We start from the raw sequence: 19008 nt of genomic DNA, 5'->3' as shown, positions 1-19008 counted from the left end.
GTATAGAATTCTTGTTCAAATTTGAGTTGGGTTAGACATCCAGACTTCCTCAACTGGCTTCCATGAACTTGTGGGTGTGTGAAATATCAAAAATATTTCGCTCATTATTTCAATATTTGTTTCTTTGTCCTCCTATATTTTGTTTTATGCATTTAAAAAACATTAAAAACATGCATTAAAACATGATTGTAAAGAGAGATATTCTTAGACTTCACCAGACCGCCACCAAAGGCAGTCCTAGAATGCCAAAAGGTGGATGATGGAAGCAATCTTTTTGCATGCACAATTTGCACTGGATGCCTCCAAAGTCCTTTCTGGCTCTTAAGATTTAGGAAATTTCATCAACTTCTTTAAACTGCAAGGTTTTTCCTTATAGAAGCCACCTTTTTTGTTTATTTGGATGTTGTTTTTTGCAAAGCAGTGGGGTTAAGTGACTTGCCCAAGGTCACACAGCTAGGTAATTATTAAGCGATTGAGGTCAAATTTGAACTCAGGTCCTCCTGACTTCAGGTCTGATGCTCTATCCACTGGCTGCCTTTTAGAAACCACCTCAATGTGTCTATTTATGCCTCAGCTCTATGGACCATGTTGTTATTACAAGTCCATCAGCCTAGTGTCTGGATAGTTGGGCCCCTGGCAAGGGGTTTCAAATATGGTTCCTAATTGAGGGCTATGTATTTCTATTAATATAGCCTAATGACTTGGCTGTCCTCAAGCCCTCCTAAAGGGGGGACTTACCTATTTTAGTTCAGGATAGAAAAGAACTGAAGGGCACTTTGGGGGTCTGGTCCATTTCCTTAATGGAGGTGAGGGAATAGGAACCCCAAAGATGAGAAATGAATTGTCCATAGTCACAAAAATTCTCTCCCTCCATTTTTCTTATAAATATGACTTAGAAGTGAATAGCTGACCTTACTTTAAAGTCTAGGCCTACGTATCTGACATCTCAAGGGAGGCTGCATTTGGGTCCAATGTTGCAACTGGGTGACCTCTGAGAAAAGAGAATAAGATCATACTTTTCTGGAGGTAAATGGCAGGAGATCCACAGCTTATCTCTGCATCCAGAAAGTGAATGAAAATGACCCAGATGTTCATGATATCATTACTTCCAGAGTTCCTGCATGAACACCAGGCCTTTAGTTTCAAAATCTGAATCTAAAGACACGCTGCCTTTGAAAACAAAATAAGCACCAGTAAGCTCTGCTGCCTCACTCCCTGCCATTTGTTGTTGTTCATTCCTTTCCGTTGTATCCAGCCGACCCCCTTTGGGGAGGTGGTGGTCCCCCCCTTTCTGGAGACCTTCGGGCAGAGTGTGGCAGCCACACTTGTCAGGGATGTTAGGACAGTGTTACTGTTGGTGACATCAGTGAGGCCCCTTCCCAGTCTGTCCTTCAGTGGATCCCAGATGGACCTTAAGCTCTCGTTTGTAAACTGCCACCGTGCTTCTTGGCATTCCCAGGCATTTCCCCCAGCCTTGGAAAGAGCCCTTCTCCCTTTGATGGTGAATGGCATCTGAAAACTCTTATTACAATTTTCATTGAGAAAAGAAAACCCATTTTTAGTTCCATCTTAGGAAAGAGGCAACTCTGGTCCCTCTCTCCCAGGCCTATTCTCAACATTCAACCAGCCTGGCTGGGTAAGAAATAGGCTGATTTATAGTCCTCTCATTGAAAAGGTTGGCAATTGTGAATGGGTGAATAGTGCTGACCCAAGGACAAAACATGTTTAGAAAGGTAATTTATTCAGGCCCTCCAGTGAAAGGAACAAGGGATTTTTGAAGACAGGGATGTTCAGGATGAAGTAGTAGCTGTTTGGGCCCTTTAAAAGAATAACACTTTAGAAATGTTATTTCACCCTCATTTTAGGTGCTGTGGCCAACGCTTTTGGGGTTATCCAGTTGGTGGTTCATCTATCCAGTTGTTGGCACCCCTAGTGCTGTCTGTCTTTGTGTTTTTAAGGACTTAATAGATCCTCTTAAAACTAACTTCATGGCAGCCTAGTGTTCCTCATTTCACCATGACTTGGGGTACCAAGTCATCTAACTCATTTATTCACTATTCTAGATTTGTTGGGAATAATCCAGGGCTGTCCCTCCTTTAGAAACAGAAACCTCTCTGCTGATAATTACAGGAATAGGTACTTTTGTCCTCATTGTGAAGTTGAGGAAACTGAGTCAGACCCAGCTAAAATGATTTGCACAGAGTCATACAGCTAGTCCTAGCTGGAGCCAGATTTGGAATCAGTTTTTCCTGACTCCAGATCCACCATTCTTTTCATGATGCCACCAGCAGGCAGAATGGGGAGATCAGGAAAGAAATCATGAAGGATGTGGCATCAGAGTGAGTCTTGAAGGAATCTGGAATTTTAAGAAGCAGAGATAAGGAGGAAGGGGAGGTATGTGGCAGGCTTTGAAGATATGGGAAAACATGGACATTGTGGGGAAAGAGAATCTTTTGTACATCCTCCTATACAGGTGGTCAGTGAGCCTCTGTTTGAGGGACAGTGCTTACCTGGTGACCCTTGGCGTTGTTTGTTCCCTGGCTGGTCACTGCACAGACTAAGTCTCTCTGTCTGTAGAATTTTTATTGCTGTCATAGAAATTGTTCTCTTGATCGGACCCATTATGCACTGCATCATCACCAACAACCACATAGGGCTCAGTTTGGTGACTTGCACTCCTGCCTCGTGCTTTACATTATCATCTCATGTGATCCCTACAAGCACCTGGGTCTATTGGTGTTATCCTTATTTTACAGAGGACAAAACTGAGGCAGGTTGAAGTCAATGATCTGCCCAGGGTCACATAACTATTAGTATGCTGATTCCAAGTCCAACACTGTTTACTGAGCTGTCTGGCTGCCCATGGTCCAGATTGGTAAAGTCATCAAACTAAGGACATGTAGGAAGCTAGAGTCAGAAATGGAATTTGAACTCTGAACCTTTTGACTAAGTTGGTACTCTTTCCTAAAAAGCACATTCGAAGCCTTAGAAGCAGATGAATATGAGCTATTCTTAAATTATTCAGGGAAGCTACTCAGATCATCTGCAAAAGCAGAGACTATCCCAGTTTATTAAAAGAATAAATATACTGTATTGGGATAGGTCCAGTGGGGGCAAGATAAGCTCAGAATAGAGGGTTCTGTGGTTTAGTCAGTCTTGGAGCCTATGGAAAAGCAGTTCAAATTCAGAGACCAAACCCTGTTGGTGCTGATCTGATCAATATTCTCTCATTCTTCTGCCTTGATGGATTTTCTGCTAGGAATTTGACAGCTTCATAGCCGCCTTAAAGAATTGGTTTTGGTTTTGGTTTTTTAATGGGATATTTGAGAGAAAGGGAATGGAAATGAGCTCCTGGTGAATCATGTGAGAGCTGCCCCATTTCCAGGTGGCATTGCTGAGTCTGGAGATGGAGATTTCTGTCTGTACTCCACCACATCACACAGGAGGCTCCTTGGCTTGGGGCCTTGGTGCTGGTCCTGTGGGAAGGAAGACTGGTCTGCATTGAATCAAAGGAGTCCTTCTATTCTTGCTAGCAGCAGCCTCCAGTCCTTCAGGGATTTGGCTCTGCTTGGTCATTGGCTAGCTGGTCATGGTGTGGGAGGCAGCTCCATTTCTTTTTCTTTAATTAATTAATTAATTAATTAATTAATTTTGAATTTTACAATTTTTTCCCCTAATCTTGCTTCCCTCCCCCCACCCTCAAAGAAGGTAGTCTATTGGTCTTTATTGTTTCCATGGTATACATTGATCTCAGTTGCATGTGATGTGAGAGAAATCAGATCTTTAAGAAAGAAAAATAAAGTATAAGAGCAAGATTACATAATAAAATAAGGGTTTTTTTTCTAAAAAATTAAAGGTAATAGTTTGTGGTCTTTGTTCAAGCTCCATAATTCTTTCTCTGGATACAGATGGAATTCTCCATCACAGATACCATAAAATTGTCCCTGATTGTTGGCCCTGATGGAATGAGCAAGTCCATCAAGGTTGATCATCACCCCCATGTTGCTGTTACGGTGTACAGTGTTTTTCTGGTTCTACTCATCTCACTCAGCATCAGTTCATGCAAATCCCTCCAGGCTTCCTTGAATTCCTGTCCCTCCTGGTTTCCAATAGAACAATAGTGTTCCATGACATACATAGACCACAGTTTGCTAAGCCATTCCCCAATTGAAGGACATTCACTTGATTTCCAATTCTTTGCCACCACAAACAGGGCTGCTAGGAATATTTTTGTTCAAGTGATGTTTTTACCCTTTTTTCATGATCTCTTCAGGGTATAGACCCAGTAGTGGTATTGGGCAGCTTCATTTCCATGAGTGAGGTCTGTTCTTTCTGCTGACACTCAAGGACCTTTCTTGAGGTGGGATATGGGTTAGAGGGTGTCAGGGTCATAGTCCTGGAGCTGGAGGAACCATTAGACCCAACCCCTTTATTTTCTAGATGAGGAGCATGAATCCACTTGTCCAAAACCAAGGTCACATGAGTAGTAAGTCACTGAGCAGAGATTTGAAGCCATCTGCTCTCCTGAGCACATTCTATAATAAAGGATAAGGTGATAGAACTTCAATCAGTTGATTTCTCAACACTGTCTTTGGGGATCACTTGTTCCCCTTTGGGGTAGTTTTGTTAGGAAATTATCCATAGATGTATCCACAGAGACATGAACATACATGTGCACTATTGCCATTCCTAAGGGGCTCTGATTGTTTACACTGTTATTTCCACAGGATATGAAATGACCCAAAGGTGGCATCTGGTGGGAATGCTCCAAATTCAGCTTTGTGATCTCCTTAGAGGACCAAAGGGCAAGGAAATCAATATAAAGATCAAGGTCACTGGTCTAAAGACAGGGATCCCGTTTGAGCGTTTCAGCTTTCTGACTCACTACAAATTCTTTTACTAGCTCCCACACAGAACTCATCTTTGGATTTCTTAAACTCAATAAAAACTCTTGACTTATATCAATGACCTTTCTGAACCTGACTTGTCCCTATAACATTGGGAAGAGAGAAAGTTTTTCCTGAGAAGGTCTTATCATCAGTGGAAATCATAAACTAGGTAAGACAATTCTTTTTCCATTGAAATAGTACTTTAGTATGAGAAAGGAAAGACTAAATTGAATTTAATTAAAAACCATTGGCAAAAACAAAATAGTTCCTGCTCTGTATCATTTTAGTCCTAAGGCTAGTGACCAAGGAGGTCAACAAGTCCATCCCTTTCGTTGCATTGAAAAAGCTAGAACCCAAGGAAATGAAGTGATCCAAAGTCACACAAGTAAGCCAAGCATTGATTTTTGCCTTTTTTTTTCAATTTTTTTTATTTTTTTGGTTTTTGCAAGGCAGTAGGGTTAAGTGATTTGCCCAAGGTCACATAGCTAGGTAATTATTAAATGTCTGAGAATGGATTTGAACTCAGGTCCTCTTGACTCTTTGGTTAGTGCTATATACACTGCAACACCTAACTGCCCCCACATTTTGCTTTTTTTTTTTTAGCTAATCTTAAGGAAAACCAAATCAATTGCATTCTGATCTATGTTGTGTGACCAAAAGAGGGAATTACACATGAAGTGGCAATCACTTTAAAACAATTAATAAGGGGTGGCTAGGTAGTACAGAGCATAGAGCACCAACCCTGAAGTCAGGAGTACCTGAGTTCAAATGCGGCCTCAGACATTTAATAATTACCTAAATGTGTACCCTTGGGCAAGTCACTTAACCCCATTTGCCTTGCAAAAGTCTAAAAAAAGAAAAAACAGTAAGCTGTCCTGCTTATCCACAATTCTATTGGACTTTATTTCCTTTCTCTTTTCGTAGATCATTGGTCTTGGAGTCAGGAGGACGGGAGTTCAAATCCAGCCTCAGACACTTGGTTCTCACTTGTTGTGTGACCTTAGGCAAGTCACTTAATCCTGATTGCCTTGCATCCAGAGCCATCTCCAGTCATTCTGATTCATGTCTGGCCTCTGGACCCATATGGCTCTAGAGTATAGCCCCCTTCACTCAAATCCAATTTATGTGCTTGTCACAGCCTCACTTCCCTGATGTTGTGGTCTTCGTCAGGAATGAAGGACAAACATCATCATCGGAGGGCTGGGAAGGAAACTTTATCCTTAGCTCTCTGTCTCTCCCACTCCAACCCTCTCTAGTAAAAGAAATAGAACAAAGCTATACATAGTCAAGACAAACAGATTCCCATACTGGCCATATTCACAAATATTTGTCTCAGTTTGCATCTTGGATCCATCATCCCTCTGTCCGGAGGTTGGGTTCACCATTGCTCCTCTTGAGAATTAGTTGACCATTGTGTTCATTGAATTTATTCTTTTCAAACTTATTTCTCTTTACGTTATTGTCTTTATTTAAAGGGACATCCTCATTCTGTTGATCTGTAAGGGAACTGGTTTCAGAAGGACTGGGACACTGTTGGGTATATGGGAGCAGAGGTAGAGGAGGACCTCAGGCGAGGAAGATGGCACCTTAGATGTATCCTTGGAGACAGTCAGGCAATCCTCAGGGTGAGGATGAAGAAGGAGTTATGTTCCAGCTATAAGGAATAAATCTTGTGTACAAATGTCCACTCACAGATATTTGGGGCTTCCTTCCAAATATTTAAGCCAATTCTTGTATGATTATCTTAAGTGAGAAATAAAAGACCCATTAAATGCAATGGTTGCCCCCACCTCCGCCCACTATTGAACACAGACTCAGTTGATAGATTTGGTGCAGGCTGGGAGGAAAAGTAGGAACCTTCCCGCTGGCCCTCTGGGCTGGTTAACAGTGCCAGTGTTTGTGGGTGGCATACAGAGTATGGGGAAGCTTTATGCAGCACAAAATAAAAGCTCCAGACCTATCTTTTCCCAACCCATGTTCTTTGGGCAGGCTGTTCTGTCACCCATCAATGGATTACCTCCACTGCCAGGGAACAGGACAGTTGCTTTATGTTCTTCCATGAAAGATATAAGCCAGGAAAAAAATGAGACATATCTTTTTTTTTCAACAAGGCCAATGCGGGAATTAGTTTTGCTTGGTGATGCATCCCCCATCATGCCTGAAAAGATCTTTCCTCACCTGCATCTCCTGGAAATCCTGACTCCCTGAGAGGTTCATTTCCAATTGCAGCTTTTTTTGTGGGACCCCTTTTCTGATATCAGTTGTCCCCAATTACTAGATATATGTTACTTTATATTAGCCACCATGGTGTCCTGATGGAAATCATTTTTGTCCCTGTCACTAGCCAAGTGACACCAAGCCAGAGCCCTGTGGGGTGGCACTTCATAAAGGGAGGCAAATAGCTTGTGTCTTTGTACCCCCAGACCCCCAGAGTCAGGCCCATAACTGTTTCTTGTTGGGAATTGGAGGATCACTGCATGCTCACACAGGGAGAAGATAGCTGTGCAAATTATTTCTCCCATTTCTCTGACTGGTTGTTTCATCAGCCAAGTTTGTGGTACCCACTAATGCTGCGGAAGGCTCTGGGCCGCTACCATGGGGTGTGGGTGGGGGATGGGAGGCCGTATTGAGCATTCATGAAAAAACAATGATTGTATTGTTGGCTACACAGACATCTCCTCCAATCACCCTCGACCCACACAACCAGCTGGGTCTTTAGAACAAATAATGTTTTATCTTCTTCATTGACTGAGATGAATGTGCAGGCCAGGTGGCCCGGGAAAGACATTGTGGGCTATGCTGGGGCCCCACCAGGAAAAAGGGCATGAATACCAGGCCAAAGGAAACTGCTTGGGTTGGATGTGATGGCAAAGTCAAAGAACAGAAAGTTGGCATGGGCTGTTGGTTCTCGGCTGGTGTCCATTCACATTGCCCTTCCCAGAAAAAAGAGGACTTGTCCACCATGGAGCATCTTCCAAGGGGGAATGGGAGTATTTTTTTCCATGTTTAAATGACCATTGTATCCATGTGTGACTTGAGTGCCTTGCCAAAGGGATCCACCCTGACTGTTCTCTTGTTTCCCTTTTCTGACAGAAGCCCACTGTAAAAACACACCCGGGGAGGCCAGGAGTGCCCAGGACGGATGTCATAGCAACCACTGCAGAACCTGGGGAGGAAACATGAAGCACTAGCCCCTCCGAAGGAAAGGCTTTCAAGATGGCAGCTCAGCGAATCCGCGCAGCCAACTCCAACGGGCTCCCACGCTGCAAGTCTGAGGGAACTCTGATCGATTTGAGTGAGGGCTTCTCAGAGACAAGCTTTAATGATGTCAAAGGTGAGCTCATGGGAGAATGGGACCCCATGTTGCTTCTTAGGGTTCCTCAGTACAAAAAAAGAGCATGTTTTTATCATTATTATTGGGGTTTTTTTTTGAAAGAGTGGGTTTAAGTGACTTGCCCAAGGTCACACTCTAGTAAGCATCAAGTGTCTGAGGTTGGATTTGAACTCAAGTCCCCCGATTCCAGGGCTGGTTCACTGTGCCACCTAGCTGCTCCTGGAAAGAGCTGCTAGATATGGAGTGTCTTCCTTCTGGGGCACCTTGTATGTACTTGGTTACTTATTTGTACTCTCCCCAATTAGACCGCGAGCTACTGGGAGAGCAAGGGAATTGTTTTCACCTTAGGGCTTAGGACAGTGCCTAGGCATAACTTGGTGACTGTCCACCTGATCATCTCAGGGCTCATGTTGATGTGGGCCATAGGCTCTAACTTGGAGAAACCTAACGAGGCTTTCCAATGGAGGGAAAGGATGGGTCACTGTTCCTGGTTGAGAGATAGCAGGTGGTCATTTAAATGGTGCTCAAGCCAGAAGATCTAGTGAGAAAGTCTATGGGATCCAAGCTTGTAGATCCAAGAGGTGACTCAAGTCTTTGACAAAAGGATGTAAAATTGCCTTGGCTGCCCCTAGAGTTTCTTTCATTCCATTTCCTCTTTGTGGTGGATGGGGTGATGCTAGCTGAGTTCACCACCCTCTCCATTGTACTACCCTGCCTCCAGAAAAAAATGCAGGAGCCTTGACTAGGAGCTGGAAGGGACCTTAGAGGCTATTTTCCAATTCCTGATTTTACAGATGAAAAAACTGAGGTGGGCAGAGATTGAGCAGGTGGTGTATGAGGCACCAGTCTCAGGTCTTCTAGTCTCTGAGTCCAGGGATCCATTCTCTGTCCATCCACTCAATAAGAATCCAGGGTGGTAAGACTCCCCCAAGTTTCAAATGTGTTTTTGTTTCATTTTACTGTAACTTCCTTCTTTCCTTTTCATTTTTTTCTGACTCTCTGCATTTTGCCATTTATTTCTTTGGAAAAAAAAGGAACATGATCAAATCTGTTTATTGCTTTTAAATACACTGATCTCCCTATGATTCCCCAGACTGGAAGTATAAGACTTACCCCTTGGGCTTGATCCCAGTCCTGATTGGATCCATTTCCTGAGCCAGTTGGCTTCTCTATATGGGCAATCTGGTGGCCCACCCTCCCTGCCATGCCCACAGCAGCCTGTTCAGATCACCTGACCCTTTCTGAGCCTCAATTTCCTCATCTATAAAATGAGGGCATTTTGCTAGTAGACTTCCATCCAGGAGACTTCAAGGCATCCTGTGAACTGGCCCACTTGCCCTTTCATGCAGTTGCCATTTGCACATATGTTCATGAATTAAGTCCCTTGATCTTCCCAGCCCCTGTGAGGGGCAGTGGTAGGAGCCCCATTTTAGCTTGAGAGAAATTGAAGCCCAAAAGTTACAGGCCTGTCCCAGAGTTACACTTGCTAGCAGGGGTCTGAGGAGGGATTTGAACCTGGGGTTTCCTGATGTTCCACCTTGCTTCTCTGTCTTAACCATTTGGACTTGCATCTGCCTAGGAGAGTTCCACTATGGATTGTCTCCTTTCATGTTGAGCACCTGAATTCAAATCAAAGCTCACCCTAGGTGCTCTATGCAAGTCACTTTTTAATGGACCTCAATACCCTCATTTGTAAAAGGAGGAGATCGAATGAGACATCCTTGAAGGAAGCCCCTTCTAGTTCAAAAGAGGTTTATGTGGGTTTAAGGTTCTAGATTCTTTTAAATACTTTCAGGAAACTAAGGGAGAAAGTGTGAGGGAAAAGGAAAAGTATCAAATTGTTGTTCCATTGTTTTCAGACATGTTTGCCTCCTTGTGGCTAGTGGGGATTTTCTTGACAAAGCAACTGGAGTGGTTTGCCATTTTCTTCTCCAGCTCATTTTACAGATAAGGAAACTGAGGTAAACAGGATTGCCCAGGGTCACACAGCTAGTAAGTATCTGAGGTCAAATTTGAACTCAGGACTCCTAGTCTGGCACTCTGTCCACTGTGCCACCTAGTTGCCCCATCAAATCACTAAAAAAAAAAAAAAATTAAATACCTTTTCACCATCTCAGCACCTTGGTTTCTTCATTTGAAAAATGGAATGGGAGTGGAACACTACAGCTAAGGTTTCTTTTGTATGAACCACATCTAATATACCTTCAGGCCCTTGGCCTGTCTCCCTTCTTGGGCAGAAACCTTCACTCTTAGCTCACAATAGCATTGCTCACACATGAGCAGAAAAGCCAAAAGATTAAAGTCCCATAACACCTGCACCCTTAGATGATTTTATTTTCATAACAATGGTTGCTATTAGTACTGACCTCAAGCAATTGGACCCTCTTCAGGAATTCAGGGAGGGAAGTGTAGCTCATTTTGTGAACTCCAAATTCATTGGTTTAAAAAACAGAAAACAGATCTTTGTAAGTGGGCCAGATAACCTTGGGGGGGATGGGGGTGGAGTAGGGGGGAAGATCAGTTTAGATGTGCTTGCTAACTTACAAAGATAGCAAGATATTTGAGAAATGTAGGCCATGGCAGCTGAGTCGTAGAGTAGCCATGGAGAGGGTGACACAAATGGAGACGGACATTGATATTCTGTCTCATCAAGCTCACTAGAAGGATATGACCATGTTTAAAATGAAAAATAGAAAAATGAAAAGAATAAAATAAAAGATTTTTTTAAAAAAAAAAAAAGAAAAACGTAGGAGGTGGTGATAGGTAACATCTCAAATGAAGGGCTTGATTGGATTCTGCTTGGTGCCAGAGGTCCTCACCCAGGCTAGAGGCTAGCGTTGTCCCAAGGCAGATGGAATCTTGATAAGAAGGGGGCCCATCCAGAGGTAGATGGAGAGTCCTGGCAGCTAAGGAGCTTCTCATGATGGTAAGCATTTCATAACCACTAGTCATGCATGTGACTGGGCTGCTTCCTGGTCAGGTTGCTCTGCAGGGCCTAAGGGCCTCAGAAATTTCATGAGTTTTGCCATCACATCACAGTTAGGAAAAAGACATCTAATTTGATAGTTGCCCTGTCTTTCTTCATAATTGTAATGTTTAGATGTCCAAAGAAAAGAAAAAAGAAAGACAACAATAAGACAAGAGCTCTTATTTCCTATGCTATGTGGTCCTTTGGCAGTCTGAAACCTATGGACCCATCTCAGAATAAGGCTTTAAAATACCTAAAACAAGAGAGAATTGCAAAGGAATGCAGTGGGATTTTTTTTTAAGTTCTTGAACTCCAGGTAAAGAACCTGTGTCCTTAAGGCTCATAGATTTGGACCTGAAACGAACCTTGGAAACCTCTAATCTAGGCTAATCCCTTCATTTTAGAGTCAAAGCAAGTTGGATTAACTTTCTAAAGTCCAGTCAGTAATGAATGACAATCTTGAGAGTCAGAAGTCCCCAACCTCCCAATCCAATATTCCTTCTTGCACCTGAACTCTACCCACACATGGCGGGGCAGGTGGGGATAAATAGAAAGGACTCCGCTGAGCCTTGTGCCCATTCTCTGCCTCATGGATAGGGCGGTGCATTGCTATTCCTCCTTGCTGAGATCTCTGTTGGGGAAAGGCACTCAATGTGTTCCAGTGGCCCTCAACATACTCCAGTGGCCCTCAACGTGCTCCAATGACCCTCAGTGTGCTCCAATGGCACTCAACATGCTCCAATGGCATCTCTTTCCACCTGTCTACATTTGAGTCCTTCTCCTTAGTAATGTTTCCCTTTTGACTTGACATCATGTTTCCTATTTGTTGAGAAGTAGATGACTCACAAACTCCTTTTTCTCTTTTTCAGTGCCTTCCCCTAGTGCCTTGCTTGTGGACAATCCCACACCTTTTGGGAACGCGAAAGAAGTGATAGCAATCAAGGACTACTGCCCCACCAACTTTACCACGCTGAAGTTTTCCAAAGGGGACCACTTATATGTATTGGATACATCTGGCGGAGAGTGGTGGTACGCACACAACACCACAGAGATGGGCTATATCCCTTCCTCCTACGTGCAGCCTGTCAACTATCGCAACTCAACACTGAGTGACAGTGGCATGATTGACAATCTTCTGGACAGCCCCGATGAAATAGCAAAGGAATTGGAACTGTTGGGAGGAGGGTGGACAGATGAGAAGAAAGGTTCGAATAAAGCCCACAATAATAATCCTTTCTGGAACGGGGCGCAAACAAACCCATTTCTAAATGGAAACGTGCCCATCATGCCTAGCCTCGAGGAAGTGGCTCCCAACACAGCCGTGGATTTGCTGCTCTTTGACACGGAGGCACCTCCCTCTTTTACCACAGCCAGTTCTGTGACGACCAACAGCATTGGCAATATTTTTGATGAACTGCCATCCACCAATAGACTCTCCAATGGTGAGCAACCTGTCAAGAGAGATAACCCCTTTTTTAGAAGCAAACGTTCATACAGTTTATCTGAGTTATCTGTCCTCCAGGCCAAGTCAGAAGCCCCATCATCATCCAACTTTTTCACGGGGTTAAAATCTCCAACCCCTGAACAATTTCAGAGCCGAGAGGACTTTAGAACTGCCTGGTTAAACCACAGGAAGCTGGCCCGCTCCTGTCATGATTTAGATCTGCTTGGCCAAAATCCTGGCTGGGGTCAGACTCAACCAGTGGAGACCAATATCGTCTGCAAGCTGGATACGTCAGGTGGAGCTGTCCAACTCCCAGACACAAACATTACCATCCACGTCCCGGAGGGCCATGTGGCTCCTGGGGAAATGCAGCAGATCTCCATGAAAGCCCTCCTCGACCCTCCCCTGGAGCTCAACAGTGACAAGTCTAGTACCATCAGCCCAGTCTTGGAGGTGAAACTCAGCAACATGGAGGTGAAATCGTTCATCATTCTGGAAATGAAAGTTTCGGCCGAGGTAAGACAGGACATTGTCAGTAAAAGCACTGTGGCCTTGCAGTGTTTGCGCAGTGACATGAAGGAAGGGCCGTATGTCCCAGTGCCGCTAATGTACAACTATGGAGACACGATCCAAGTTCACCTGGAAAACCTGGAACCTTGTATGTACATAGCAATTGTGGCCCATGGACAGAACATCCTCTACCCTTCCACTGTCTGGGACTTCATCAATAAAAAAATCACAGTGGGAGTATATGGCCCTAAGCACATCCATCCTTCTTTCAAGACAGTGGTCACCATCTTTGGGCACGAGTGTGCTCCCAAGACCCTACTGGTAAGTGAGGTCATGCGGCAGGTCCATGGTACTTCTCCAGTGGCTCTGCAGCTTTGGGGGAAACACCAGTTCATTTTGTCCAGGCCCCAGGACCTCAAACTCTGCATGTTCTCCAATATGACCAATTATGAAGTCAGAGCCAGTGAGCAAGCCAAAGTCGTCAGGGGGTTCCAGATGAAACTGGGCAAGGTGAGCCGCCTGATCTTTCCCATCACGTCCCATGACCCCAACGACCTCTCAGACTTCACCCTGAGGATCCAGGTGAAGGATGACCAGGAGGCCATTCTCACCCAGTTCTGTGTCCAGACCCCTCAGCCCCCACCCAAGAGTGCCATCAAGCCTTCCGGACCCAGGAGATTCCTCAAGAAGAATGAGATTGGGAAGATAATCCTGTCTCCTCTGGCTGTGACCACCAAGTACCCAACTTTTCAGGAGCGTCCAGTGGCCAGTCTCAAGTTTGGAAAATTGCTCAAGACAGTCGTGAGACAGAATAAAAATCATTATTTGCTGGAATACAAGAAAGGAGATGTCATCGCCCTGCTTAGTGAGGAGAAGATCAAATTGAAAGGCCAGCTATGGACAAAGGAATGGTATATTGGGTATTATCAGGGTAAGATTGGACTTGTGCACACCAAGAATGTATTAGTTGTTGGGAAAATCAGACCTTGCTATTTTTCTGGTCCTGACCTCAGTACCAGTGTGCTTCTGGAGCAGATTCTGAGGCCCTGCAAGTTTCTGACTTATATTTATGCCTCTGTAAGGACCTTGCTAATGGAGAACATCAGTAGCTGGAGGTCCTTCGCAGATGCCTTGGGCTACGTGAATCTGCCTCTCACGTTCTTTTGTCGGGCAGAATTGGACAGTGAGCCTGAACGGGTGGCCTCCGTCCTTGAAAAGTTGAAGGAAGACTGTAACAACACTGAGAATAAGGACAGGAAATCATTCCAGAAGGAGTTAATGATGGTAAGTTCTTGATCGATCCTGTTCCCCTGGGTATACTTGGAAAACGTCAGCAAGCATTTGAGATTGAGCCGGCTCCCTCCATGCTCTGAAAGGCTTGTCTTATTTTAACCAGATCCTAGGAAAGCATGGTCAATTATGATAATAATGCCCATTTCATGGAGATTTCCAGGGTAGTGTTTGATCCATCACTGGGCATCTGTGGGCATTCTGACAGCTCTTGGGCACACCAAAAATCACTTACTTAACATGCTTATTAAAATGGAAATGTCAGTGATGGATGCACAATGAGGGGGTGTAGCAGCTGCTGTTGATGAAGCCATACTTTTGAATGGCTGTTGGTTTTCATCCTAAATCTTAAAATGGTTCCCAATTTCTGTCTCTGAAAGCAAGGCAGAATGTGCTTCAAAGGCAATACAGAGCCAGATCTTGTTGGGAGTCTTTGTTCTGAATCTCTTCATGGTGATTTAGAATAAAAAAAAAAAAGCTCCTCAAATGCAGCTCTGGCCAATTATCTGTTGTGACATGTTGTTTATGTTTTAATAATGAAGACCGAGGAAAGGAATGGGAACTGTTTCTGTCCTGGAGCACAAGAGTGAAAAGAGTGTTGACGGAGGAGCGTATTGTGGAGAGTCTACAGGCTTTGGTTCTGGTGTGGGTTGGACATGGTGTCTGTGCTGAACTCTTGATCCTATGACTTTATGGAATGTGTTTCTTTTAGGTAGGAAAGTACCAAAACAGGTCAAAAACAAGAGCAAAAGCCTTGGTTTGGCTGTTAAATCCCTGCAAAATGCTATTCTTGGGGTTCAGAATAGGTTTCTCTATAAAGGAAGAAATATCATAATAAATATTTATGAGGTCTTTGATAGCAGCCTAGAGTGGGAAGAGGATGGATATTGTTGGGGGGCAAGTGTGGGGAGAATCACATGCTAGGCCTGGCTCTACTGCTCACTTGATGTATCATGGTAGACAACTTATTCTCTGGACTCTCCCTTTCTCATCTGAAAATGAAGCTGGGTTGTTTTAACTCTCAGATATGAAACTCTCCTCAGTCACAAACACTTTTAAACTACCTGTTGTGACATTAGATGTGTGCTCTTTGAGGCAGGGTGGGGATGGGGTGAGGGGGCAGAGGTGGGGCTGTCTCTTTTGCCTCTACTTGGATGGTCAGCCTTTATTGACTTAATGGATATTTAATGATTGTTCACGGACTCATTGCCAGTTCCTGTAAAAACTAGAGCCATCCTTACTTCTCTGTGTATCCTTTTCCTTTCTGGGTCTCAAGGGAAGGTGTTGATGATCCCCAGAGTTCCTTTTGGAGTTAGATGATGTAATTGTATGACGTGGCCTTTTCTCCTTTCCTGGAATATACTGGTGGGCAGAAATGAAACTTCTCTTGTAAGATGATGCCCCCTGATTTGAGAAGAAGTCACCTGTCCTGAAATGCCAGCCCAACACTGCCTGCAGTCATTGGTCCAAGCCTTGACCTCGGATTAAAGAGGACCCATCTCCAAAGATGACAGAATCTGCTTTCCTGAGCTGCTAAATGGCTTGGCTCCAGGAGCTCTCTGGAAAGCCACAGGCCTTCAGGACAGACAGAACACATTGTCTCCCTTCAGGCAGGGTCTCTCCTCCCTTGTCAGTGTGACTTCTTTAAATTCTGGGGTGCTGTTTCCTTGTTCAGAGATGGGGAGGGATGTTCTTGCGAGACTCGAGGTCCCCTTGGATCCTGGGTGATGGATCAAACCCACCCATTATTATATCTTTGAAAGCTGGCAGAGATCAGGAAGGAGAAGGTGGGATCATCCACCTTGACATTGTAGCACCCAATCTGGAAGGGACCCCAGAGACCATCCAAATACCTCCTCCAGGAAACTGAGGGCTCGAGAGGCTGAGCACCTTTTCCATGGTCACATGGAATCCATGCCAGGTCTTTTTTCTTGCTCCTCCAGAACCATGGCTCTTCCCCTTCTCTGCGACTGCAGAAGCCTGAGAAGAAAATCTAGATCTTTTGGATAGGTTGATTCACTTTGCTCAACTATTTCTATTTTTCATGTTATTCTTTGCCAGAGAAGGCTCCATTAGGAAATGTGGGTGATAGAAAAACAAAATGTTAATAAAAATGTATCATTAAACAGCACTCCCAAGTCAGGTGTGGTCAAGGGAATAGAACGAGGCTCGGAGTCGAGGGGCAGGTTCATGCTCGTTCTCTGAGATATCTTGACTCTGTGACCCTGGCAGAGTTGCTTCACCTCTTCAGACCAGACTCTAAAGTTTCAGCTCAGTGGCCAGTTTGCTCTGGTAGAGAGAGTTTTCTCATTGGAAGTCCCTTGTGCCAACAACATTATGAGCTTGGCATCTGACCACTGCTTCTTTCCCTCCCCAAGCCATGATCAGAGCTGCTGAGGATCTGCCATAGGACTGAATGGGGAAAGTGTGACTTTGTACCTCTCAGGCCCAAGGTGAACTTGATTTCTTGGGTGGTCCACCATAAGCTTGCAGCCCACTGAGACTTCTGGACCTGTATGTGTGTCTGTGGATGTTTTTGTGTAGATAGACACATGGGGAAACAGATGCATATATACATCCGTGCACTGCAGGTGTGTGTGTAGATGCAAGTGTGGGCACATGGCCATGTATTCACATTTACACCCCCACAAGAGGGAGATCCATGAGATGTTGGAAAAAATTCAGAGAGAAGGAGTCTCTCTATAGCTATGTTCTGTTGGGTATAAAGAATGAATTCAGGAAAGTCCTTTGAATTTACACTGTATATTTCCATTGAGCTGGAAGAAATAACAGTATTTTATATAATTAGTACTTGGAATGGTGCAAATTTGAATACATGAGACCTCTTCACAAGGTTCAGTATTTGCATTCATAGAGACTAAACTGTTATTACCAACCCTTGGGAAGAAAGGGGGCTTTGGAATTGGAAGATGTGATTGTCCAAGGAGGAGGCCCTTTTGGAGGAGGAATTGGCTTTTTTTCTTTTTTTCTTACTTTTTTCTCATTTACATGTAAAAGAAACATTTTAAACTTTTTTTTTGTTTTTGTTTTGAGTTCCAAATTCTCTCTTCCTCCCTCCCCTTCCCAAGACAGCAAACAATTTGATATAGGTTATTCATGCGCAAACATGCAAAATACATTTCTATATTAGTTATGTTAGGAATGAAAACAGGAACTGCCCCTCCCCCCAAAAAAACTCCAAGAAAAATAAAATTAAAAAAAAAGTATGTTGCACTCTGCATTCAGCCTCCAACTCTTTCTCTGGATGGAGATAGCATTTGCTGTCATGATGCTTTTGGAATTGTATCATTGTATGGAAGAGAAGAGCTAAGTCAGTCCAATATAAATGTTCTCCTGGTTCTGTTTACTTATCTTTGCATCAGTTCATGTAAAACTTTCCAGGTTTTTCTGCTCATCCTTTTCTTACAGTACAGTGGTATTCCATTATGATCTTATACCACAGCTTGTTTAGCCATTCCCCAATTGATGGACATCCCTTTGATTGTCAGTTAACAGTGATATAGAGCATTTCTAGATGACTATATATGTATAGATACAGATAGATATAGATTATTTTTTTTTCCTGAAAACTGCCTGTTCATTTCCTTTGACCATTTACCAATTGGGTGACTTGTATTTTCAGGATTCTTTTGCCTTTCTATCCTGAGACCTTAGCATATTCCTTGGGTAGCCACTAGGTATTTCAATATGCTCATCGACTAACTTGGTTACCAGTATCAGATATAGATCAGTCCAGAAAGCTAAGGACTGAGAAAAGGCCCTCCCTCAGATAAGACCTGAGAGAGTAGTAAGAAATTTGGAGAGGATAATTTCAGTTGAGTGATGAGGTTTGCAGTCAGATTGGAAAGGATTTAGGAATGAGTGAGAATAAAGGGAGGACACGTGCATGTCCCACCTTTTCAAGGAGTTTGAATTGGCTGTAGGGTCCAGTGGATCTGTTTGTTTGAGGGGAGCAGGCTAGGTATATTTTAAGGCATCAAGGAAGGAGCTACTAGCAGGGAAGGCTGCAGATCAGAGGAGAGGGCAAGTGAGGTTGCAGTCTACTGCGGAAAATGAGATTTAAGTAATGAAGAAGGATTGGCTTTCTGTGTCAGAGACTAAGAAAAGAAGGAAAAAGTGCCAGATGATGTCCAGGGATTTTAAGGTGAAGAGAAGAGAGGAAAGGGAGTTCATATTGAATGGCCTCAATTTTCTCCATAAAATTAGAGACAAGGGATTTGACTGTGTCAGAGGGATGGGTGAGCTGTGGGGGATCCAGGAAAGAAGAAACAATTCAGAGTAATTTCTTTGGGGAAGATAAGGGATTGATTTACTGTGGTGAGGGTCCAGTTGAGGTTGGATAACTTGTATTTGTAACATATAGGTCTGTGAATCTTTCTCCAACTCAGTTTTCTGTAACTTTTGGTTGGTAGGAGTCACACATGGTAGGTGCATTTCTTTGGTTCTTGATGTTTTGGAATGCTTTGATTCTTGCTGATGACTTGCCTCTCCTATTGAAAATTTCCTCTCCATAACCTTGGATTAATCATCTGTTGGGCAATGCCTCTTTCTT

General features: G+C 43.7%; 1 protein-coding gene across 4 annotated transcripts in view; it reads left to right on the top strand.

Annotated features, from left to right (window-relative positions):
• The window catches only part of SH3BP4 (SH3 domain binding protein 4), a 120470-nt gene that overhangs the window by 88618 nt on the left and 12844 nt on the right, over positions 1-19008 (top strand). For 3 of the 4 annotated variants that reach the window (XM_074189821.1, XM_074189823.1, XM_074189822.1), the window contains 2 exons: positions 7983-8223; positions 12061-14429. In XM_074189821.1, coding sequence (XP_074045922.1) covers positions 8106-8223; positions 12061-14429 — 2487 coding nt within the window. In that variant the 5' untranslated portion in view covers positions 7983-8105. Of the gene's footprint in view, positions 1-13; positions 8224-12060; positions 14430-19008 lie in introns of those variants that run through there. The other variant, XM_074189824.1, reaches the window with a different exon arrangement.

This window comes from Macrotis lagotis, chromosome 5 (assembly GCF_037893015.1).
Source record: "Macrotis lagotis isolate mMagLag1 chromosome 5, bilby.v1.9.chrom.fasta, whole genome shotgun sequence".
NCBI classification, from domain to species: Eukaryota; Metazoa; Chordata; class Mammalia; order Peramelemorphia; family Peramelidae; genus Macrotis; species Macrotis lagotis.
This window is presented reverse-complemented; position numbering and strand designations above follow the sequence as displayed.